We start from the raw sequence: 24,993 nt of genomic DNA, 5'->3' as shown, positions 1-24,993 counted from the left end.
ATACCTGATAAAAAGCAAAAACATTCTGTCCCCATCTGCCATTGAGGCTTCTGTTTATTTGCAATGTCACTTGGGCTTCCGAAGAAGGCAAGTGGCCATTTCAACTAATATTATGCAGGCATGGTCCACTGTTGTCACCATCAGAAAACCCACCCTGAGCTATGCAGTGCAGCAATCGCTGAAGTGCATGTAGATAAGTGACTGCATTGGAGTTCAGCAGTACTGAGATGAAGCAAGTGGTGAAAAATGTAGAAAAAGTCTTTTATTAATGAAAATGGCACCTCAGTATGATAAATGGTATAACCGTTATTCAATTAGGGTTTACATCTATTTCATGTCATAAGTGACAATTTGCTGACTTTATTAGGGCCAAGCCCCTCTAGCCAAGTCCCGGACTAGCAGCATGGACCCTTTTTTTTTTTTCTTAAGATAATGGTATTTCCCCAATCAGTTATGATTATCTGTGGTCTGAGAGGAAATTTGAGACTATAAAAGGAAGAAAAGAACATTCCTGAGAGGACACTCCCACTCACCAAGAAGAGAGAAGTGGTACGGGGTGTACACTACCAGATGTGACAGCCTAAGGCCAGTGGAGTGTTACCGCGTCCTTGGATGTTTGGAAGGGCCCATATTGCTGGATGATACACAGTAGCCTACTGTGACCTCCTGTAAGTTCTCTGGTAAGAGTACATCTTGTATGTGGTGGCGGTGAATTCACAAGGTGACCCCACTTGATCCTGAAGCACAGAAATTTTCCTTTACTTATCACAACCCTTGGACTTTTCAATTATGTTAGGAGTTTGACACTTGGATGCATGGATTGAACATATTTGATTTTAATTTAGCGCAACACTATTTTTGGCAATGGCCCCATTCAGATATGAAAGCTGCAACTCAGCTGACACACTGAGATCTCCTTCCATTTGTCCCTACTGTGGCCTTAGTGTGTGTAACATTAGAGTGTAAAGCTGGCCAAAGATGCAGCGATTTTCTTTGGAAAGAAAATCGCTCAATTCCTCCATCAACACAGTCACTGTTAATGCAGGAATCCCTACTGCAGAGCCATTGTGTTTTCTCGGCAGGGGGTGAGCCGTCCCCCCGGGAGACCACAGTGATTACTGCTAGCGGCTCTAATAGCCGCTAGCAATAATCACATGTAAAAGCCGACAGACTGGTTGTACCCAAGTTGATCGATAAATCAACTTGGGTGCAATCAGCCTGCCCATACATGGTTTTAATGTTGGCCAGTCCCGACTGAACCCCCCGAGATTCGGAACATCTGTGGCCGTCTTAAGCCTCTTTTGTGCAGGGGACTAAGCTAACTGGTTGTTTGTGCTCTATCAGGTACAGTATATGTCAGCACTTCATATTACTACTACAAAAAATGGCAAACAGAAACATCAGAAGACTGCAATAGCATTTTTAAAAAGAGACAAGTAAATCATTGATTAGTTTAATAATGCACAAACAGCTTTTTGTACGCCTACCACCTTCAGCACAGCTGAAGCAGTAAACGGTAAATATTTGTAGTATGTAAATCACATTTGTATGCGCTCATCCGCAGAAGACTGGGAAGGCCTCTCCATCAATCGACACGCCACAATGTTTGGTTTTTAGACGCGGTGCTTAGTGTCAGACAGGAATCCTTGCAAGACCAGAGGAACTTCACTTACTTCTTTCCTGAAAGAAAACACAAAGAATGAGCCATGAACATGTGCCTGTGTTAGGTGCACATAGCAGGCAGAGAGCTCAGCCCACACCTAATATGGTGAACACCTGCAGCTCATGTGCTGCTTAGATAGAAGCAAGGGTTGTGCAAAGGCCCCTCTCCTTTTAGTACCTGGCAGCTTAAGCCATTTTGGGACTTTGCTGGCATCTTTTTGAACTTGCTGATTGGAATCAGAAATTCCAAACTCCTCTTCATAATTCTCTGGTGCTCGCTGAGACACTTGTGAGCTGGGTCCTGGGAGGTCATCTGGAATTGGAGCAGTACAGGATCCTGGGACACGTGGCATTGCCCTGTCAATGTACAAAGGTATCAATTAGTATAGGTGAAAACTAATACCCGGTTTTGTGTCAGTGGACAGCTATGTGGAGTATCTACAAAGCTAAATTGAATCCACTAGTCCTTACAAGTATGTGCCTGTATAACAGTAGCCATAAATAGTCCAATACTTACAATGAAACACTGACACTGTGAAATAGTCAAGACTGTTTGGTTATTGGTCCGATTGAAGGATGGCTACAATTGCCTATATTTTGCCAAAAATATGGCCAGAATTACAGTTGCTATATACTTACCCCACTTGTCTACCAGGGCATTTTTCTGTACACATTAAAATCTGCATTTTTTGGCTAGAAAATTACCCTAAACCCCCAGGTCCTCTTTCCGGAGACATCGGGGGTCTATTAGACCCCTGATGTATCCCCTGCCACAGCTAATCAAGAACAGATCATGCTAAATTAGCTGCTGTCCCAACTACAGTAGCCAGGGAATGACCGTCAAGAGATGAACATCTAACATGTAACATGTAATTTCTGGGTTCATCCATTTCAAGGGGGATGAGAAAACAGATGTTCCTCGATCTTCTCCCACTCAATGTATTTGGGCATTTTACTGCAGTCCTGGGCTTCCCGGAGGAACCGGAAAGCCCAAGAACAACCAAGGTGTCAGAGAACAATCCATAAACAAACTGGATCTGTTGCCAACACTCTGCAGAGTAGCGCAATGGCGCACAGAAATTCACTAACGCTACGGCGCATGCGCAAACAGACATTCTCGGCGAAGATTCAACTAACTGATTGCTTATGGTAAATGTTTAATCCAATTTTCAAACCTTTCCAGCTAGAAGACTAAAAGCTACCAAACTGCACCAAAACTGTCAGGTGTGTGGCCAAATAGTCGGCCTGGCCACCCTGCTGCCCTTATTTAGCTAAACAGCCTAAAAAAATATTTATTTGTTAAGAGCTGCTGTACCTGGCGACCACCAAATCTGCTTGAGAGGGAGACATTGGTTCAGTCAGTAGATGATGTTGCAAATAATGATCTGTAAAATGGAAATAAAGGCTCAATACAATACATGTTGATTTAAATGTAATGTCTAGTTAAGAGTTATTTTAGTAAATAATCTACAAATATCAGAATGTGATAAACTCAACAAAGGAAGAAAAAGTATGTAAAAATGTAAAAGTCACATAAACAAGGGGAATCTCCAACTCAAAAAATATTCTGCATAGAATAGGGAAGGTTTATAACTTCTTGTTTCCATCTGTATTCCTGTTGGGGAGATTATCCCTTAACTTCCTATCATGGTAAAAACACAGGAATTAAGCAGAACTACTCATTAGTACTACTACTATAGTACAGTAGTACATACTACTATCTCTACACACTTCCACTCTCAGGGACCACACAGAAAGCAAGGGGAAATATCCTTAAAGCCTATAAGAAGAGCAACCTGTTAAAGGTTCTAACCTGTCACCATGCGTTAAAGTGTGTGTGTGTGTGTGTGTGTGTGTGTATATATATATATATATATATATATATATACACACACACACACACACACAGTAAAGACCAAGAGTTTGGACACACCTTCTCATTCAAAGAGTTTTCTTTATTTTCATGACTATGAAAATTGTAGAGTCACACTTCAAGAGGAAGTCACCTGAAATGGTTTCCCTTCACAGGTGTTCCCTGTCAGGTTTAATAAGTGTGATTTCTTGCCTTATAAATGGGGCTGGGACCATCAGTTGTGTTGTGCAGAAGTCAGGTGGATACACAGCTGATCGTCCTACTGAATAGATTATGGCAAGAAAAAAAGCAGCTAAGTACAGGAAAACTAGTGGCCATCATTACTTTAAGAAATGAAGGTCAGTCAGTCCGAAAAATTGGGAAAACTTTGAAAGTGTCCCCAAGTGCAGTCACAAAAACCATCAAGCGCTACAAAGAAACTGGCTGACATGCGGACCGCCCCAGGAAAGGAAGACCAAGAGTCACCTCTGCTGCGGAGGATAAGTTCATCCGAGTCACCAGCCTCAGAAATCGCAGGTTATCAGCAGCTCAGATTAGAGACCACACGCAGTTCTAACAGCAGACACATCTCTAGAACAACTGTTAGAGGAGACTGTGTGAATCCGGCCTTCATGGTAGAATATCTGCTAGGAAACCACTGCTAAAGAAAGGCATCAAGAAGAAGAGACTTGTTTGGGCTAAAGAACACAAGGAATGGACATTAGACCAGTGGAAATCTGTGCTTTGTTCTGATGAGTCCAAATTTGAGATCTTTGGTTCCAACCACCGTGTCTTTGTGCGACGCAGAAAAGGCGAACGGATGGACTCTACATGCCTGGTTCCCACCGTGAAGCATGTAAGAGGAGGTGTGATGGTGTGGGGGTGCTTTGCTGGTGACACTGTTGGGGATTTATTCAAAATTGGAAGGCATACTGAACCAGCATGGCTACCACAGCATCTTGCAGCGGCATGCTATTCCATCCGGTTTGCGTTTAGTTGGACCATCATTTATTTTTCAACAGGACAATGACCCCAAACACACCTCCAGGCTGTGTAAGGGCTATTTGACCAAGAAGGAGAGTGTTGGGGTGCTGCGCCAGATTACCTCCTGGCCTCCACAGTCACCGGACCTGAACCCAATCCAGATGGTTTGGGGTGAGCTGGACCGCAGAGTGAAGGCAAAAGGGCCAACAAGTGCTAAGCATCTCTGGGAACTCCTTCAAGATTGTTGGAAGACCATTTCAGGTGACTACCTCTTGAAGTGTGACTCTACAATTTTCATAGTCATGAAAACTCTTTGAATGAGAAGGTGTGTCCAAACTTTTGGTCTGTACTATATATATATATATATATATATATATATATATATACACATATATACACATATATACACACACACACACACATATAAAACAAACACACAGCAAGGGTAGGAGGATGACAGGAATACAAACAGTCCCCCTCCTCTTCCTGATTCCATACCCAGTGTGATAGATGGTGGGATAAGGATCCTCAGAGGAGGTGGGATAAGGATCCTCAGAGGAGGTGGGATAAGGATCCTCAGAGGAGGTGGGATAAGGATCCTCAGAGGAGGTGGGATAAGGATCCTCAGAGGAGGAGGGATAATAAGAGGTCTCACATTAGCATCATGGCCTGCTTGATGCAACTAAAGTTGACCCTTCTCTCTTCACACTGAGGATTAGACACTGGCAAAAAAAAAAAAAAAAAACTGTAGGCTAGCCACGGATAACCCTCTCCTATTTTCTTAGCATGCCTCAAGTGCTGTAGCAAAGCAGCACCAAGCTGGACTGCTTTTGGACATCCTGAAAGGTGAAAGACCTTCTGTCTCTCTCTACAGGCTCCAAAAAACTGATTTTCGAGTACAAAAATCCTATTTTCTTTCTTGTCCATGGATGGTGACAGCAAGTCTTTCACCTTCAGTGGTGGACCACACAGCAAACAATGTTCACAGGCCCAGAAAAAAACACAGAACTGAGGACTGTCTGCAACTCAAATAACTGCCTAGAGGACCTTAAAAATGAAGCGGTCATCAGATGATGGTAACATTTAGAGAACATGTGCACAGAAGACTAGGGGACAGCCTTGCAAAACTGACAAATACTTGATGCTGAAAAGCCCAAGAAGCAATGCCTGTGCCTTGACAAGAAAGGGTGGAACCTGATCCTTGGGACCCTAAACTGGCATATGCTGGTCTGTCTGAGCCACCTAGAAATGGTGGGTGTACCCTTACAGGGGCCCATTTGGGATTACAAAAAGGGAATCAGTCTTCTTGAGAGAATTTCTTAGCTCGAACTACGTCCAGACAATGGAGGTACATTTTATTTTTTGTGAACTGGAGCCGGACAGAGGGAAAGTAGAACACTGGGATGGTTTAGGTGAAAAGCAGAAACTACCATAGGTAAATAAAAAGTAATCCTGGGCCTCAACCCCACCTTGTTTCTTTGAACACCAGAAAGGGTTCCCATCAGGATAACGCTGCTAGTTTAGACACTTGCCTTACAGAGGTGATAGCCAAAAGGAATACCACCTTTTGGGTGACAGAATACTACATGGTAATATTCACAGATTTAGAAATGCCTTTGTCTTTCAAAGCCTGGGCTTCAACCTATGCTGCTCAAGCCAGCGACCGTGAAGCAGGATGGAAAATCAGTCCTCGAGACAAAAGATACTGATGATCTGGTAGAGCCCATGGAGCGTCTGCCAAGAATCTTACTAGGATGCCATAAAACATCAGCCTAAAGCAATGAGGGACACTAGAATGCTCCATGTCTCAATCCTGAAAAGGAACAAGGAAAATTTTTAAATGGGAGGAAAGGAATAGATCAGGCTGTACTAATCATATGGAGCCACTAGAGCATGGGTGTCCAACCTTTTGGCTTCTCTGGCCCACATTGAGTGTAAAGAAATTTTCTCGGGCCGCATATTAAATATATACTATAGTTAAGGTATACAAGTAATAAAATGCCGCCGTGCCCCCTGCACTAATTTAACACAACTAGAGGATGATCAAATGAAATGAAATCAGTATACAGAGGTTTACTTCTTCTGAGCGATAATAAAGGAACACTCTAACCACCATGACCACTTCAGTGATTTGAAGTGGTCATGGTGGTAGGAATCAGAAACACTGCACATGCTCCCCTCCCCCCTCTGAGGCAGCCTCTGCCTACCGTTATTTGGAAGCTGCTGTGGCCATGCCCCCGACCTGACTTCCTTCCTCCCCAGCCAAAAAAATAAATTGTCAGGGGGCAGTGGGCCGCATTGCCTGAGGTTCCGGGCCGCAGGTTGGACATGCCTGCACTAGAGCATCTACTTCTTCCCCTAGAGCAGGGATATGCAAACTGTGGCCCTCCAGCTGTTGCAAAACTACAAGTCCTATTATGCTTCTGCTTCTGGGTGTCATGCTTGTGGCTATCAGAGCCTTGCTATACCTCATGGGACTTGTAGTTCTGCAACATCTGGAGGGCCACAGTTAGCATACCCCTGCCCTAGAGGATCCTTGTACTTTGAGACATAGCTGTCCAGTTTCATGTTGAAACTGTAGGCCAGAAAGTCCACATCTGGCTCCCCCCCCCCCCCCACTTGTGACACAGGTTCTGGAAAATCTCCGGGTATAGGGACACTCCCCAAGATTAAGGCACTGAAGGCTGAGGAAGTCTGACAGTCATCTATGCCTGGGATGTACACAGCCAACAAGGCTGGAATGTTCTGCCCTAGAAAGCATTAAATCTACCTTTTTTTGGTCACAGAAGGACCTGTGGCTTCACCCTGATGGTTGACTGAAGATCCTGTCTGAACTGAATCCAAATTAGGTGATCTTCCAGCAAAATGGTCCAATGTTGATTAGGAGATGAAACTCCACCAGTGACAAAGTCCCCTGAACCAAATGGGTTCCCAGGAGTCCTCCCAAGTCTGACAGGCTGCCATCTATCATATTTTCCAAAGGCCTGTAGGGAAGGACTTCTCTGATTCCCAGGCCACAAAAACCAGGAACAACCTAGTCTTTTGTATCAAACAAATCAGTCTGTCCAGAGAATTGAGTGACTTGTCAAACACTGACAGAAAGTTGCGTTGTAGAGGCGTGGAGTGAAACTGGGTAAATGGACCTTCCTCGAAAGAGGCAACTATCAGGCCAAAGAATCGCATGCAAAAGTGTAAAGTCAGACGACTCCTGCACTTGAGAGCTTGAATTTGAGATCAGAAGGTCTGAAGTGTTTCCTGTTGAAGAAATGCATTGGCCTGAGCTGTGTCCAGGACTAGAACCAAATACTCCCACTCCAAACAATGAGTTGGCTCTAGTGGCAATTTCTGCAGGTTCAGGAACCATCCAAAATGTTGATAAGTCTGGACAATCAAGGCCATGCTGTTGTCCAACAGAGCACACAGCGACTGGTCATTCAACAAGTGATTGTCTAAATATCCCACAGTGGGGATGCCACAGAACTGTAATATACTATGGCCACTACCTGAACACTTGAGATGTAGTCATCTCTGTCAGCGAGGGTGACACACAGGCTTCACAGTCCAGTACTTTACCAGAATACCCTATACATGTGTACTGACATAAGATGCATGCAAGGGATCAGCCAGGAAGCTTCCAGAGACAATCAAACTGAAATTTAAATCTACAGCCATTTGCTTCAATCATTAAATATTCACCTGCAGCAGTGGGGAAATCTATTTTAAAGGCTTTTAAACAGTCTGCCATGGATTGGCAAAAACAAAGTCACAGCTAGGACGAGGTGAACGACAGGCCCCGTCAGCAGGAATGTGGTTTTAAAGAGAGTTCACAACGGATTATCAGTTGGGTTTTTAAAGACACATCTTCCACTGGAAAAAGTGCCCTTTAAAAGGTGGGACTCCCCAAACTAGAACAAAGCTAAAAAGCACTTGGGGGGGGGGGGGCAAACAGTTTGTTAGGGAGTTTCCAATCCTCATAGTGGAAAAGCAGATACAATGCAAACACCTTTGCAGCCTTTGCAACTTTAACAGACCCAAGGCTGGAAAAAACACTGGTAGAAGCAAAAGGCTTATCCTCTAGCTTCAGATTAGTTTGCATCACATTAACAAGAGCTGAGATGGTCTTCTTTCGTTGAAGAGTAATTGCAGTAGACTGACTCCTCAAGGGCGAGCTTATCGGTCAAAGACTGGAGTAAGAATTACAGCCTCTGTGGCCGATGGCTCAGAAGTTGCCAAGTCCATGGATAAATCAATGAGAATCAGCCGGGGAAAGCCAATTGTGGCTTCTGTAGTCAGAGTCAGCAAAAGAAGTGGGTGATCTGGGCCATGCACAGCTGTAGTACAAACCTCAGCCAAAACAGCAGACTGTAGGAGGGCAACATGATTCCAGGCTGCAGACATTGACACCATCAGTAAAAACACTGCAAGTAGCCCGTGCCATTATTAGTAGATTGAAAGCTAAGGGGCACCCAGTTCAGCAGAATTCCTACCTCCACCCCTCTCTCGAATCAGACAGGATGCAGCCATGTGTTAGTAAGGCAATGTAAGGTTTTGGCTATGAGGTAAGGCCCCAGATACTTATGAAACATGACATGAACAGCAGGCATTAGATCAGGTTCAGACGGCTTGAGGTGTCTTAAAGTTATTGTAGGCAGGCAGCGGGAATGGAGCGGAGATCAGAGTTTCAGGTGGCTTTTTGCATGCAGAAGCAGATGTGGGAAAATCATTCTTTGACACAGTCTAGTGGAACAAAAGAGCATGCATGCAACACATTATCCAGTGGATGGGGTCAGCGCTGAGCCCCACAACACGAGCCCCTTCTATGGTGGAAAGCAGGAGAAACAGGAAATTTTCAAGGCACCCAATGTGTGGGCAGACTCTTGGAAGTCAAGATAGCAGCATTACTTTGCTGGGAAAAAAAAAATCACTGTATGTGTACACATTATTACAATACTGGCAGCCAAGTTAAAGGAAAGGTTCACCACTTGGAGCATGTTACACCCGTATTTTACATATTCCACAACAGAACAACCCCAACCCCCTTGTGACAGCCATTGGAGGTTTTTCTCCCCTGCAGGTGCTGCCACATTTAAAATCGACCCAGCTGTGCAGAGCTCCACCTACACGCTGCATTTTTAATTTCACTGAGATCTGTGAATGAATAAACTACATTGCCACAGCTCCAGAGGGACTTGTAGTTTCAATGGATAGCTAGTGTGCCGATCAGGACACTCGTAATCTATTCACACATCCCACAGCTCTGAAACTGACAGAGCTCTGTCTGCAAGGGCCTGACACTGTATCTGTGATCCACTGAAAGCCGGTAAAATGCTCTGCAGACTCCTGTGTAAAAAATAATAAATGCACAAGTTTTTTCCAGCAAAAATATGTGCATTTATTTATTTATTCGCCTTTAACGTTCAACAAAAGAATACTGCAAGGAGCTTGTATGGAAAGAGAGAGGTTATAGGGAATGCCAACATGAAGGAGTTATGGAGATAAGGATTGGTAGAGTGCTGTAGTCCAGCAGGGAAGACTTCAGGCAAGGCTGGCAATACTGGATAGGATTTCAGTACAGCAAAAGCAGCATTGTTAATTCTCTACAGGCAGTTAGGGCACTTGTTGGATTTCTAGTAGGATCAACAGGTATTTTTCTGTACATGCATAGATTTTAAATAGATAACAAGGGAAATGCGCATGTAAGGTGTATAATGTACAATCTGACTATGCATTGTTGTCAGGAAGGTTCTGCCAGAGGACAAGTTGGCAACCGCAGGAAAGTTCCTGTCCCTCAAATCTCCCAAAGAAGAGGGGCAGTAGCAAGCGCCAATGCGTTAGCACACGCTAATTTGGCGCATAGGCGCCGGGATGCGAATGGGGGTATGCATTCGCTCGCTAATTGTGCGCGGCGCATCTCAAGACAGTTTAGGCGCCAAATGGCCTATTTAAGCTGGATCTGCTCCTAGGATCAATCAGTGCTGTCTCATCTACAGCGTTCTGTGCTTGTTCCTGTTCCCTGTGTTTGCTCCTGAATTACTGACCCGGCTTGCCTCTGACTACTCCTGCTCTCTGCCTGTATCGATCCCAGCCTGTTCCTTGATCATTCTCCAGTCTCTCCGCCTGTACCTGATCTGACCTCTCTGTGTCTGTCCCGGCTTGTCTGACTCTGTTTACCTTCCAGTATCCCTCGAGGCTTCCAAGTTGCTGCATTGGTCCAACTACTCCTAGGACACCTGCTTCCTTCTGGAACACTACTCTGCCAGCAGTCATGCAGCCTGCACGTCCACCGGCACTCCTGCGACTTCCTCTGCACATTCAGGCTCTACCTACCAGGTACATGACAATTGTATAATATGTACTACGTATATTTTTTTGCTTGCATATACACTTTAAACATCATGTGTGTCACTCTTGTTTCCCAGGTGACAGTGGCCTGTCTACGGCCCACCTATATGTGCTACAAATCTTTCTACAAGAAGAATAATTCATATTTGTTTTAATTGTATATTTAAGTGATTTAGTGGAAGCGTATTTAAAAAAAGAAAAGGTATTACTAGCTCTAATTTCTTTTTATACTTAAACATGACATGTATTTCAGCCCCTGTGGTTTTCAAACACTAGCGGAGATGTTCAAAGCGTAGACTTGCGGTTGATTCTGCAATAGATTTGTGTGTTCGGCACTGCCGTCTTAATAAATAAGAGCTCGCGTCTGTCTGCCCGCTGTCGCAGCGGAGTTTTTGTAGTTGGTCACAAGTGATTTTACATAAACAATTCTAGACGGTAATTAACTTATGTCTCACAGATGAAGTTTAAACTGCTGGTACAGAACCCCAGTGTGGTCCCCAAGCACATGGCGAACACATGTAGAGGCTCCACATGACAAACACACTTTGAAGTGTCTGTGTGAACGAGCCCCGAGACACCTTGGTGTCTTGCTTAAAGGTGCTCTCTGCTTCGACGGGAAATTCTGCTTTCCAAAAGCATTGGAGACACAGAGCAGGATTTACCACGAGGCACTGTACATGTGGTAACGGGTGAGGAAGGGGGGTAAAAGGACAAAAAATGCACAGGGCTGAGCTGCTAAGACAATCTCATTGCTTCTGTAGCTAAAGAGGGGCTTTAAAGCTCATTAACTGCTTGCTAAATATATGAAAATAAATGTGTGTCCATCGCATGGGCCATAAGAGTGGAATGGATTTATCTTCTGAATATGGCTGCTTCATTAATAGAACTGCTGTAGAATTCTCACCTTCTAAATGCCTAGGGCCCATGCTGTGGCCCTTTGACACTTTTTGGGATGCCCTTGCAGACACTAATGTGGTTGTCCTTATTGCTCTGTTAGAGCAGTGATTTCAAGCAGTCCCACCTAATATGTCTGCAGTCTAGTATTGTCCCCTGAAGCATGTCCTCAGTCTTAAACAACTATAGCATGTCCAGAGTCTCTAATCATCTCTTGTATTAGGTCTATAGTTTCTTACCATCTTCTACACCATCTCCACAGCCTCTGATCATCTCTCAGTCTCTGACTTTTTTGTGTTGCCCTTTGGTGATGTCAGCATACATAGTTGTGGCCCCCCCAAATCAAGAAAGCTGACTATCTCTGTTCTAAACAGCCCTCGATATGAACCTTGAAAAAGCACTGCTTTCATCAGATGGACTGACACCTAGGATTTCAAACTTCCACACTGCTGCAGTTTCAGCAGGTGTTCTCGCCCTGGCTGGGTGGGCTACCTGTGTGGCTCCTTGTAGTCCTGGGCACCTCTTGCATCGCCCTTGGAGGGGAGGATTCATGCCTTCATTTTGGAAGATGACCTTCTAGTCATTAATATGTTCTCTGGTCCTCAATTGATATCACCATTTTGACATCACAGACCCCCTGGGGAAGACCTTACTCTATAGGTCGAAACGCGTCGGGGTTTCTGCAATTCTGATGTGATGTTCATCTCATGCGATTATCATTTTTCTGTTGTTACATCATGTTATTCCAATTGTAACCAGAGCTCATAATATATCTCTATCCCTGTTTAGGGATTTTATCATGTATGTTTACACCATTTTCTACTTTCATTAATAAAGGAATTTTTTATATAAAAAAATATATTTTTATACAGTTTTTCTACAAGTGTATTTGCTGCCTGAAAACCCCTGGGGGTATATACATTTCAAACAGATGACCACCCCCTTAGGTACATACATATTCACCAGCACACCATGGATCTTGCAAAAGCAGTCCAAAAGCTTTATTGCAAAAAAGATACATCAAAAAACAGTGGTTTTGTTGTGATCTTTTTTGCAATAAAGCTTTTGGACTAGTTTTGCAAGATTCATGGCGTGCTGGCGAATATGTATGTACCTGTGATAGATCCACTGTCCAGCTGGTGATCCCTTCAGCACCCAATATATATGTGCCTATATCCAGGAAGGTGTTTGATGGGAATATGAACTTTACTTTAACCCCCCCCCTTTCCCTCCTCCTAATTCTTCAGTGTTTCTAACTGATATGATCCGCCCAACAGTTGCCCACTGACAGGCTGAAGGGTTACAATACAGACATGTGATTCTTAGCTAATCCAGCCACTCTCATGTGTTATGGACTGCCTTAACTACATGTTGTGGGATAAGTAAAAAAGCCTGTTGTGATTTAAAAAATAAAAAGCTAATAAGTTATTTCTGTTGAACAATTCTTCAGTCTTTAAAGTGGAACAAAAGTTTAAAAATAAAAAAATGTGAACAGGCAGGTTCTTTATTGCAGAAGACTCATGCCGTGTCTCTTCTGCAATAAAATACACTTACCTGCCCGTTCGCAATCCCATGTAGAAAGTACAATGAGCTGCACAAGTACAGCTGCTCTACAGGGAGCTGAGGCACTTGTATTTAAAAAATAATATATATATATATATATATATATATATATATATATATATATATATATATATATATATATATATATATATATATATATATTTATTTTTTTTAACTTAATTCATATAGAGCTACAATATTTTGTGGATTTCAGCTTTAAAGACAAAGTCCACACAAAGAACCATACTACACCCCTATTTAGTAAACATTTAAAAGCAGAGTTCCACCCTAATTTACACCAATGGCTGTAGATATTGCCAATCGCATCACCATTAAGTTTTGGATAATTGATTTTTTTTTTTTACTCTTCTACTTTTGTTGAAAGTAAATGCCGCACTTCCATCCATCCTCGCTGCGACGAGGTACAGAATTTCCCTTTCCCATTGGCTCCTAGGATAGCAGTTTCATAATTACATAGTAGTTGAGGTTGAATAAAGACAATAGTCCATCCAGTTCAACCTGTGTAGGTGTGTGTGGCCGTAATCATTTCACATACCCCTGAATGTTTTGATCCTTGAGATGTATGTCCAAGAGTCTTTTAAAAGTAGCCATACTTCCCGCAGTTACCACCATTTGCGGCAGAGAATTCCACAATCTTGTAGAACTAACTGTAAAGAACCCCCTGCGCATCCTGAGGTTAAAACGCTTCTTCTCTAAATCAATCGAAGGAGTCAATGGGCTTCCCCTGCTGCTAGTATTGCGTTATTTCCAAAGCTGCTCTTTGTACGCAATGCACATGCGCGAGAATGGGAGGTGAATGCTGGGTATCCAGCTGCTCCTAATCCCGGAAGAGAGAGTCCCAGCGGGCTTTAGATGCCTATAATCAAGATGGCTGCTTGCTGGATCAGGAGTTCAAAATGATTCCGAAGATGTGCACAAAGACCGGAAAATATATGTGGCGATTTTTATGTATAAGCGACGGCTGCCACGGGGGTTTTTAATTTAAAACAAAAAGTCCAAGAACTCCGCTTTAACAAGTGCCCCCCCCCCCCCCCTCGACAAATGGTCCCCTCTGACAGGGTGCATTTCACAGACATACCACAGTGGCAGAAGGACTCGTAGTTCTCAATGGAATACAAGTGTGGTGATCACTGCTCTCACAGACACTTTCTCCAGCTCTCTGAAACCCCATACCTCGGTACAGACATAGAGCTGGAGGAGAAGTCTGAAGGAGATTAGCACTGATCATGGATGCAATGCTTTGCAGGCTATGTTGAAAAAAAATTAAAAAATGCAAATTTTTTTCTGCAAAAATGTGTGGATTTATGATTTGTCAAAGGTGGACTTACCCTTAAAAGTATGGTTATTTACAGAAAATCCTGCTTGATGCTGTACATAAATATAAAACCTTTTCCTTGAAGGCCTCAAACCTACAATGTTATGGTAGAATAGGAATCAACTTGTCTCCTTACCCCTTTGCTCCAGTGACCCAAAATGAACAACAGCAGCTGGGAAAAGGTGTGCCTGAGGGTGAGAGGACATATATATTAATCTCATACATACCACACATTTTACATTAAGCCAAAACTGTCTTTCCACCTTTGCTACCTGTGACATTTTAGCTGTGAAATCAATATTTTCTCAGTCATGTATTAATTACCTCCAATAATTCTATGATCCTTCACTTTGCGGTGTACCCCCCAGCCCACTTCTGAGCTCCTCTGCCTCTAGGTACCAGTCATAAGCAGGGCAGATCAGGCCTGCCACAGTCAATGCACAAAGGGTAATCTAGACATTGTTCCCTGCATTTAAAGCACCATATTATAGAAGACTGTAAAGAATTCAAGAAAATAAATGACAGTCTATTTTAAACTACACATTTTTATTTTTTTTGAGGTTGTTAACTACAATGTTACCCCCACCACCACCACCACCAATTTATTTTCTTCTGTGGTCTTAAAGCCATGTGACCTCCAACTGCATACACCTGATCTATTTTTTATACAGGTCCAGTCGCAAAATCTGTAGACATTTCTCTGGACATTTTTGCACAATCTAAAAAATCTTTCCTGCCCATGCTTTTCCTAAGGTGTAATAGGCATTTTTAGCTGCAGGAAAAAGCAGGGAAGGTTCAAACATAGACTAATCATGGTATGTGAAACCGAAAAAAAAAATCCTCCGATACATTTTTTTTTCTAGCTGAAGCACATAATTAAAGTGGACCTGAACTCAAAAAGTGAAGATTTTCTATGTTAAAAAAAACATCTAGAATTGAAAATTTTGCCTAACTGATCATTGTTCTCCTTGCTGGAGGCTCTGTCAAGAGGAAGCAAAGCCCTGCTCCAGCTAAGATGGCCACCTTCCACATTGAAACACAATGTACACAATGTTTTGTATTGCAAGGTTTGCTAAAAAGGGTATATAGCAGTTTGCAAAGGGTTTTCCAGAATTTAAAGTGTAAAACAAGGCATAGGAAGTCAGTAATAGGTGAAAGATCAGCTGCAGGAAGACAAAGGCAACAATAGTGGTGTCTAGTTTTTTGCCCTCTACCTGCCTTATTTTGGCCACATCTTCCAGAATGCTGTTCCTCTTTCGGAGAATCATAGGAAATTATAACATGGAAACACAGGTGACATGAGAATATTCCTGCATCGGGCCATTTGTTGATTATTGTTCTCCTTTCTGGAGGCTCTGACAAGAGGAAGCAAAGCCCTGCTCCAGCTAAGATGGCCACCTCCACATTGAAACACAATGTAGAACAAAAATAAGAAATACGAATTTGTGTTTGCAGAGCAGAGTAGGACTGGCCATGAGAGGGATTACTTTGATGCAGCTGGCCAGCTTAACCATGCATTGCCATAAGTGTGAACTAAAAATACCGGTTTTGTATTGCAAAGTTTGCTAAAAAGGGCAGTGTGCAAATGATTTATCCAGAATTTAAAGTGTAAAACAAGGCATAGTAAGTCAGTAATAGGGGAATGATCAGCTGCAGGAAGTAAAAAGGCAACAATAGTGGTGTCTAGTCTTTTGCCCTCTACCTGCCTTATTTTGGCCACATCTTCCAGAATGCTGTTCCTCTTTTCGGAGAATCATAGGAAAGTATAACATGGAAACACAGGTGACATGACAATATTCCTGTATCGGGCCATTTGTTGATTATTGTTCTCCTTTCTGGAGGCTCTGACAAGAGGAAGCAAAGCCCTGCTTCAGCTAAGATGGCCACCTCCACATTGAGACACAATGTAGAACAAAAATAAGAAATAAGAATTTGTGTTTGCAGAGCAGAGTAGGACTGGCCATGAGAGGGATTACTTAGATGCAGCTAGCCAGCTTAACCATGCATTGCAATAAGTGTGAACTTAAAATACCTGTTTTGTATTGCAAGGTTTGCTAAAAAGGGCAGTGTGCAAAGGATTTATCCAGAATTTTAAGTGTAAAACAAGGCATAGTAAGTCCGTAATAGGGGAAAGATCAGCTGCAGGAAGACAAAGGCAACAATAGTGGGGTCTAGTTTTTTTGCCCTCTACCTGCCTTATTTTGGCCACATCTTCCAGAATGCTGTTCCTCTTTCGGAGAATCATAGGAAAGTATAACATGGAAACACAGGTGACATGAGAATTTTCCTGTATCGGGCCATTTGTTTTAAACTCTAGAAAAGTGCCTCCCAAACACAGGAGGAAAATATGCCCTAAAAAGGAGAAAAAATGCCTATATACATACAAAGAAACTGGTTACTGTCCATGTTGATGTGGATAGGTGCTTAAAGTTTGGAAAGTAAAAATACCCAGTACTTCTGGGTATAAAGGAGCATGTGACTAACTCCCTTTCCTCTCATGTTCCTGTGCTGGTTCCTTGTAAACGGCCAGTTATGCAACCAGGCTGTCACAGGGGAGTGGGTCCTAAAATCTGTGCAGGTTTTAAGTTGAGGCTTAGGAATTACACAGAACTACGTTTCTTGGCTCCCAACAGATCAGCAGGGGTGCAAAAGCAAGAAGAGTGCCTTCAGCTGGGGAAGGCAAAACTGCTCCTATGCTCTGCACAAGCAAAGCACAGGTTCTCGTTAAAGCCCAAATGAACTATCCTAATTTACTACTGTAATGCAGTCAGGTTGCAAATAAAGTAATAAATATACTTCTCTGTTACTATATTTTTTTCAGCTAATACGTGCTGCACAAAGAGTAAAAAAAAAAAAATGTGCTCGCAGCACATATGAGAGTCTGACCACTGCTCTCACACACATTGCAGTAGCCCAGCTCTGCAGCGGTCCAACACGCCACTCCTGACCACTGCTTCAATCAACATTCTTGCTCAGGAAGCGAAGGCACGGATGATTAGAGCAGTTTATAGGGACTTTGGCAGACCACTGGGGAGTCAGGCCGCTGCTTTGTGTGTTAGAGTCACGGTCAGACTCTCCTATGTGCTGCATCACACTAATAAATCAAGAGGGTTTAACTGGGCTTTAGGTTTCCTAAATGCAGAGCCTTATTATGTGAAGATAATCAGAGCAGCCAATCAACAATTCAGAACACTAAGAAATCACTGTTACTTTGGGTTATTTAATTCTGATCATTGCCTTCTAATGACAGAATGTGATGGCATGGGGACGGGTCAAAGCCTGGCTAAGGTTAATCCAGGCAAACAGTGAAAGTGAGCGATAATGTAACACGAATAGGACACCTGTTATTTTCTCATCACTGCTACACATATCATTACAAAGCCATAAAATTCCTACTTTTCAAATTGCACCTCTCTCTCTTTTATGGCCTCCCTTGCTTATTTAGTTAAAGTGGACTTGTCACCGGAATGCAACATCATTTGTTACATAAAGTGGATATGTTCAGATTACAGTAAAAAACATTATCAATATTTTCTAAAATTTACTTCTGCCTAAAACAGTCTAACAGGGCTCTTTCGCAAATAGGCAGTAAGGCACAATTTTATTACGTATAGCCGCATGCATTTATGTGTATTTTTTTCTCATTCATTATGCAAAGGTAACAGAACTATTTGATGCCTGCATTTTTGTTGGCTTACCATTCATTTCAATAGACCCACTTAAAGCAGTTGTAAAGTAAAAACATTTTTCCCTAAAATAAAAAATGTGTTAGTATTGCACAGAACAACCCCGAACCTCCACTACTATATAGGCTTCTCCTCTTCTCTGTGTGCCACCATAGGAAGCTCCAAATCTACGCTGCTATTTAGGCTCCTCCTCTTCAGTGTGTGCCACCATAGAAAGCACCGAAGCTACGCTGCTATCTAGGCTCCTCCTCTTCTGTGTGCCACCATAGAAAGCACTGAACATACGCTGCAATCTAGGCTCCTACTCTTCAGTGTGTGCCACCATAGGAAGCACTGAACATACGCTGCTATCCAGATTCCTCCTCCTCCTCTGTGTGTGCCACCATAGGAATCTCCAAACCTACGCTGCTATCCAGGCTCTTCCTCTTTAATGTGTGCCACCATAGAAAGCACCGAACCTACGCTGCTATCTAGGCTCCTCCTCTTCTGTGTGTGTCACCATACTGTAGGAAGCACTGAACATACGCTGCTATCCAGGTTCCTCCTCTTCTGTGTGTGCCAGCATAGGAAGCTCCGAACCTACGCCGCTATCTAGGTTCCTCCTCTTCTGTGTGTGCCAGCATAGGAAGCTGCCAACCTACACTGCTATCTAGGTTCCTCCTCTTCTGTGTTTGCCACTATAGGAAGCACCAAACCAATACTGCTATCTAGGTTCCTCCTCTTCTGTGTGAGCCACCATAGGAAGCACCAAACATATGCTGCTATCTAGGTTCCTCCTCTTCTGTGTGTGCCACCATAGGAAGCACCGAACCTCCACTGCCATCTAGGCTCCTCCTCTTCTGTGTGTGTCACCATAGGAAGCACCGAGCCTCTGCTGCCATCTAGGTTTCTCCTCTTTTGTGTGTGTCACCATAGGAAGCACCGAACCTACGCTGCCATCTAGGCTCCTCCTATTCTGTGTGAGCCACCACAGGAAGCACCAAACCTATGCTGCTATCTAGGCTCCTCCTCTTCTGTGTGTGCCAGCATAGGAAGCTTCCTATGGTGGCACAAGTGCAGACGCGCTCTTGGGCTGGGCTCTATGCATCTATTGATACACACACACAGTGCAGCTCATCCCTGCCCCCCGCCCCCCGCGCTCTCCTTACTGGATTTGACTGACAGCGGCAGGAGCAAATGACTTCCGTTGCTCTTGGCCAAGTTTGTGAGAGAGTGGAGAGAGGAGAGAAGAGATGCAGGCAAGCACAATGCTGAATCTGAGCAGGTATCTGGGGGGTGGAAAAGAAACCGGCACTGAAAGGTTTTTATCCTTAATATATAGAATGAATTGAGGTTAAAAAAGTAAAAAAAAAAAAAAGCCTTACGACTTTAGAACCACTTTAACATGCATAAACTCACCAAAATGTGGCATGTCCAGTATTTAAAAATAAGTGGCAAGCTGCACTGCATAGATGGTAACTAGCAAGACTAGCAACCACATCTTACATGAACGCAGGCAATGTGTAGAGTCACAATAACTTTTTATTCCAACCAGATAATAGAACAGTCAAAAATAATAAAAATTTACTTTAACTGGGCTTTAGCTTTGACTCAGAGGGGGAGGCTTGCGCATAAGGAACTGCTTGGAATGAGGACACCATCTTCCCTAGCAACCTCATACAAAGGACGTACAGAAGGATACTTTTTTCCTCTTACGATCCATACTAGATCCTTCAGGGCTATGACATTTCTTGGCAGCAAAAACACCTTTGCCTGTACTGTGTCCACAAGGAAACCCAGTTCTCTAGACTCTGAACCGACTGCAACGCTGACTTTGCCAAATTCGGAATCCAACCCAGAAGTTCTAAGAACTGAACTGCCCAGAACACATTCTGGCTTAGAGTAGAAGCCGGCTGGTCTTTAAGTAATAGATCGTCCAGATATTCTACCACTGCTAGCTCTTGACACCTTAGAGTAGCCAATACTGGAGCTAGGGTTTTTGTGAACACTCGTGGACTTGTGTCAAGCCCCGAAGGGCAAGGCCACGAACTGAAAATGACGGTCTTCCACCGCAAAGCGCAAAAACCTTTGAATGGGCCTGAAAAATTGGCACGTGAAGGTATGCATCCTTAATGTCTATGGATGCTAGAAATTCTCCTCCTTGCAGAGAGGCCATGACTGAGCGAATTGACTCCATTTGGAATGTATCCCCGTTTGGCTTGGGGACTACGAAAAGATTTGAGTAAAAAACCCTGAATTTCTCGTCGTCTGAAACTTCTGTAATCACTGCTTGAGACCTCAGATGGTCCAGAGTCAAAAAGAAGGATCTTCTTATTAGAGGATCTGAAGGTATGTTTGACCTTACAAACTGAGGATCAGGAAACACCCAAAATTCTAGTTTGTACCCCTGCGAGAAATAATCCAGTTATCCTGGTTTATTTCCACCCAGGCCTCTGAGAACTGTAGCAGCCTTCCCCCACCTAACTGAGTGGGGGCCTTCCTTCACAAGGTAGATATAGAGCAAGGCTTGGTAGGCCTCTGGGCCCAGGGTGTCTTCTGCCCTTGACCTTAAGGCTTGGCTTTAGATCCAGATGGCTGAGGCCGTCGAAACTGCCTGGGATTAGAAGTATTGGGAACCTGAGTGTTAGACACCTTAAAAGAAAGACGTTTACTTCGCCTCTTAACTGGTAGAAGCGCACTCTTCCTCCCCAAAATCTTTTGGACATATTTGTCCAGATCATCACGAATTAGGTGCTCCCCATGAAAGGGAAATCCAGCTAGCAATTTTTTACAAGGTAATTCCGCATACCAACTTTTTAGCCAGAGGATTCTGCACATATGAATTGACAGAAGAGCAAACCGTAACATTTGCTGTATGGAGTCCTTAAGAGCAGCTACTGCAAAACTCAAAGCCTGAGGAAAATCTGCTAAATCTTCAGCAGACTCTTCCTGAGAAGAAAATTCTGGACACCCATTTAATACGGTCTTTCAAAGATTGACAAACTCCTATACAGGCAGTCCCCGAGTTACGAACACCCGAGTTACGAACGACTCGTACTTACGAACGGATGTCAATTTCGGTCACTTGTGCTCCACGCTGGTCACAGTTACCACTGAGCAGCCATCTTGCACCACCAGACACATTACACACTGCAGTATCGTATGTACTGCATGGCCACAAGAGCCCCAGGTAACATGACTGCACACCCAGAAGCACCAGAAATATCCCACATCCCTGCACAGGCTGAAGTTGCACTTAAAAATGCACTGTTTCAACTTACAAATTCGACTTAAGAACAAACCTACAGTCCCTATTGTGTTTGTAACCCGGGGACCGCCTATAGCCACCACTGCTGGTTGTATTGCAGACCCTGCAATAGAAAAGGAAGCTTTTAGTAAAGATTCCAATTTCTTATCAGCTGGATCTTTATAAACCTGGGCATTATCTACAGGACAGGTTCAATTTCTGTTTACAGAAGAAATAGCAGCATCCACTGTAGGCATACTCCATTTTCTTGTATCCTATGGAGGAAAAAAATCACAACAAAGAAAACCTTTTTGGGAGGAATAAAAATCCTATCAAGAGGATCCCAATCAGCATATACTATCTGCTCTAATTGCAGATGTTAAGACTTCCTGTCTTTTTGGTTGCCAGTGTCCATTCACCTATAGGTGGCGTATAACCCAGATATTAATTAATATGGCTGCTCTGTGTCCCGTGATGTATGATAAAGAAGTGAAACAATATAACAGCTTTTATAGCAGATTGGTGTGATGCCGTGGACATGACGCTGGTCTGCTGTGGGACTGATGTGAGAGATTAGGGGTAAGGGAGCACCCAAAAATGGGCCATAATACATGGAAATCTTTGTTTATTGCCAAGGCCCTTATATCATTGGAGGCCGCAATACAAACTTATCAATATGGGTCAATCTATGTCTCGCTATCTAAAGCAGTTTCTAGTTATATTTTATTCACTTTTTTTTACAGATCTACGTAAACTACATTGATATTGGGCCCTCCATTTTCTGGTGCTCTTGCCTCTTTCCTTACTCTCATGCCCCAGTTTAGAATTCCTGCGATGGTCCAATTGCTGAATAACAAAGTCCAGGTAGGCATAGAAGGCTGATTAACCCTTCATATGATTTATAAACTAGATAGTTTTGCATCATGACTACCATTTGTTCTTGGCAGATTGTTCTGTTCAAAAAGAGTAGTCATATTTTGGGTCTCCACATTCGTGGTTGGAGTTACTCGGGATAAGAGACGACGGGTTATGAGAATTCTGGACGGCACGCAATGGCAAACAAATCCCTGTGTTTTTAATGATGCGGTACATGCATATGAGATATATTAATGCACAGGTTAGGTTAGGTTACATTTGCTTATACACAAAATATAGACAATTTATTTGTGTGTACTAGCATATTACCCTTTTGTCTTTGATGTTTTTTTTAATGTAGAATTGTTAATGTTCTACATTTATAGAAAGCATCTGCGCTTTAACCATTCCTCCCTGAAGAAGAAAAAAGTTTGTTTGTGAAACGTGTCGGGTCATCCTCTGTCAGTTGAATCTTGACAGTTGCTGTATGGTTATCTATGCATTGTTTTATTAATTGCCACATACATTTTTATGATTATTATGTCTTTTCAATTATTTTGAATACAATTTTGCTATATTTTTTACTTACTGTATGTTGATCTTTATGCCCTAAAAATACCCATTAGAGCAGGCATGTCCAACCTGCGGCCCGGGGGCCGCATGCGGCCCAGAACCGCAGGCAATGCGGCCCACTGCCCCCTGACAATTTATTTTTTTTTGCTGGGGAGGAAGGAAGTCAGGTCGAGGGCACGGCCACAGCAGCTTCCAACTAACGGTAGGCAGAGGATGCCTCGAAGGGGGGGAGGCAAGAATGTGCAGTGTTTCTGACTCCTACCACCATGACCACTTCAAATCACTGAAGTGGTCATGGTGAATTATCTCTCAGAAGAAGTAAACCTCTGTATACTGATTCTATTTAATTTGATCATCCTCTAGTCGTGCTAAATTAGTGCGGGGGGCGTGGCGGCGTGGGAAGGGGTGCGGTGACATTTTATTACTTATATACCTTAACTATAGTATATATTTTATATGCGGCCCAAGAAAATTTCTCCACACTCAATATGGCCCAGAGAAGCAAAAAGGTTGGACACCCATGCATTAGAGCAGGGGGGTCAAACTCAATTTAATCGCGGGCCGCATCAGCATTATGATTGCCCTCAAAAGGGCCGGTTGTATCTGTAAGACTAGATGTCAAGAGCATCCCCTACCCTTACATAAGACGTCAAGAGCCTCTCCAACATCAGAAGTTGAGTCCCCCATCCTCCCTTACATCACAGTGCACCTTTTACCTGCGGGGAAGAAACTGGAGGCATTGCTGGAAAGCAGAAAGTATAAGGTCTGGAGGAGGACTGGAGCTCTCCTGCAGCTACAGGAGAGATGTGAGGGCCACATAAAATGGCCTGGAGGGCCGGATTCAGCCCGCGGGCCTTGTGTTTGACACCTGTGCATTAGAGGGTTACTCTTGTCCTGTAGTAACGATTGGGAATACCTGGTCTGTAACTCATACCATGCACTAATTACGCATGTGATGCTGTGGACCTCATCTCTGGATGGAGGACTGCGGTATCAGGTCAGATGAGAGCAGCACATGAAAAGGGACAGCGGCATCCCCCCCGATATGGGGGCTTTTTAACATTTCCCTTCCATTTTTTTTCTCAATCCGTATTGTGTAAGGTTGCATGCCATCGAGAAAACAAAAGACAGCTTTCCGTAAACTTTAATTACAGCGTACCAGACATGGTCAAAACTCCGAGAGGGAACACTCGCCAGAGCTTTGATGTTTCAGATGTAGGGATTTCACTATTTAGAGAAAAAAAAAAAAAAAAAGGGACAGCTTAGACAGGGCCCCCTCGCTTCCCCTGGAAACACACTAGCCCCCTTTTAAACAGCCTTTCTTTTATGCGCTCTAGAGGCTGGAAAAATGAGGTTTGTGTAGCGTGTTAGTACTGGAATTTTTTAATAACCTCCTCTCTCCTCTTTACTCTTCCCCCCCAATTATCGTGGTGAATAATTAACATAGTGAAGGAGATAACTAAATCCAGCATCTCCCAAACTGAAAGATCTTTAGTTCAAAGCGTGTCCCTTTTTTTTTTTTTTTTTTCTTTCCTTCTTCTTGTCCGTTCCCCCTGGTGCCGCCCACTAAAAACTTCCTTGTCAGTCAATCTCTGGGCAAACACTTCAAAGCCTCGTGAGCGAAAAGGCCCGAGGGTCAGGGAGAATTCAACACAGGGAGGAACGGCCGGCCCAACATACAACCAGCTAGTGGAACACAAAGGCGGAGGGGAATACTGCGACACTGAACAAGAGACAGAGAATAGTCACAGTCAGAAGTGTAGAAAATAGCAGAAATAATAAAACAACAGAAAGTAATATGGGAAAGAGGAATATAAAAAACAAAGCTCTAGAAGTACCTGCTGAGTAATGCAGGGGTTTTTTTTTTTTTTGTTCATTTATGTATTGTCATAGTGCGCCAGTCTCAATGATGGTGATCAGGGAATTCTTTTTGGCTTACCCTCTTTGTAATGCCAAATATATATTCCCCAAACAAAACAGACTACAAGGTATTTTGTTGGTCAACCATGTACAGAAAAGT

At 43.2% G+C, this 24,993-nt stretch overlaps 1 protein-coding gene across 1 annotated transcript in view; it reads right to left on the bottom strand.

Moving 5' to 3' along the window:
- Positions 1-1,441: 1,441 nt before the first annotated feature.
- ASPSCR1 (ASPSCR1 tether for SLC2A4, UBX domain containing) overlaps positions 1,442-24,993 on the bottom strand; it is a 90,920-nt gene continuing 67,368 nt past the window's right edge. The window contains exons 13-16 of the mRNA XM_082272914.1: positions 14,770-14,821; positions 2,978-3,047; positions 1,841-2,019; positions 1,442-1,680 (exon numbers count right to left, since the gene is read on the bottom strand). Of these exons, the coding sequence (XP_082129040.1) occupies positions 1,670-1,680; positions 1,841-2,019; positions 2,978-3,047; positions 14,770-14,821 (312 nt within the window). The 3' untranslated portion in view covers positions 1,442-1,669. The remainder of the gene's footprint in view (positions 1,681-1,840; positions 2,020-2,977; positions 3,048-14,769; positions 14,822-24,993) is intronic.

The sequence above is a fragment of the Pelophylax lessonae genome (genome assembly GCF_965119305.1).
Source record: "Pelophylax lessonae genome assembly, chromosome: 11".
Lineage (NCBI taxonomy): Eukaryota > Metazoa > Chordata > Amphibia > Anura > Ranidae > Pelophylax > Pelophylax lessonae.
This window is presented reverse-complemented; position numbering and strand designations above follow the sequence as displayed.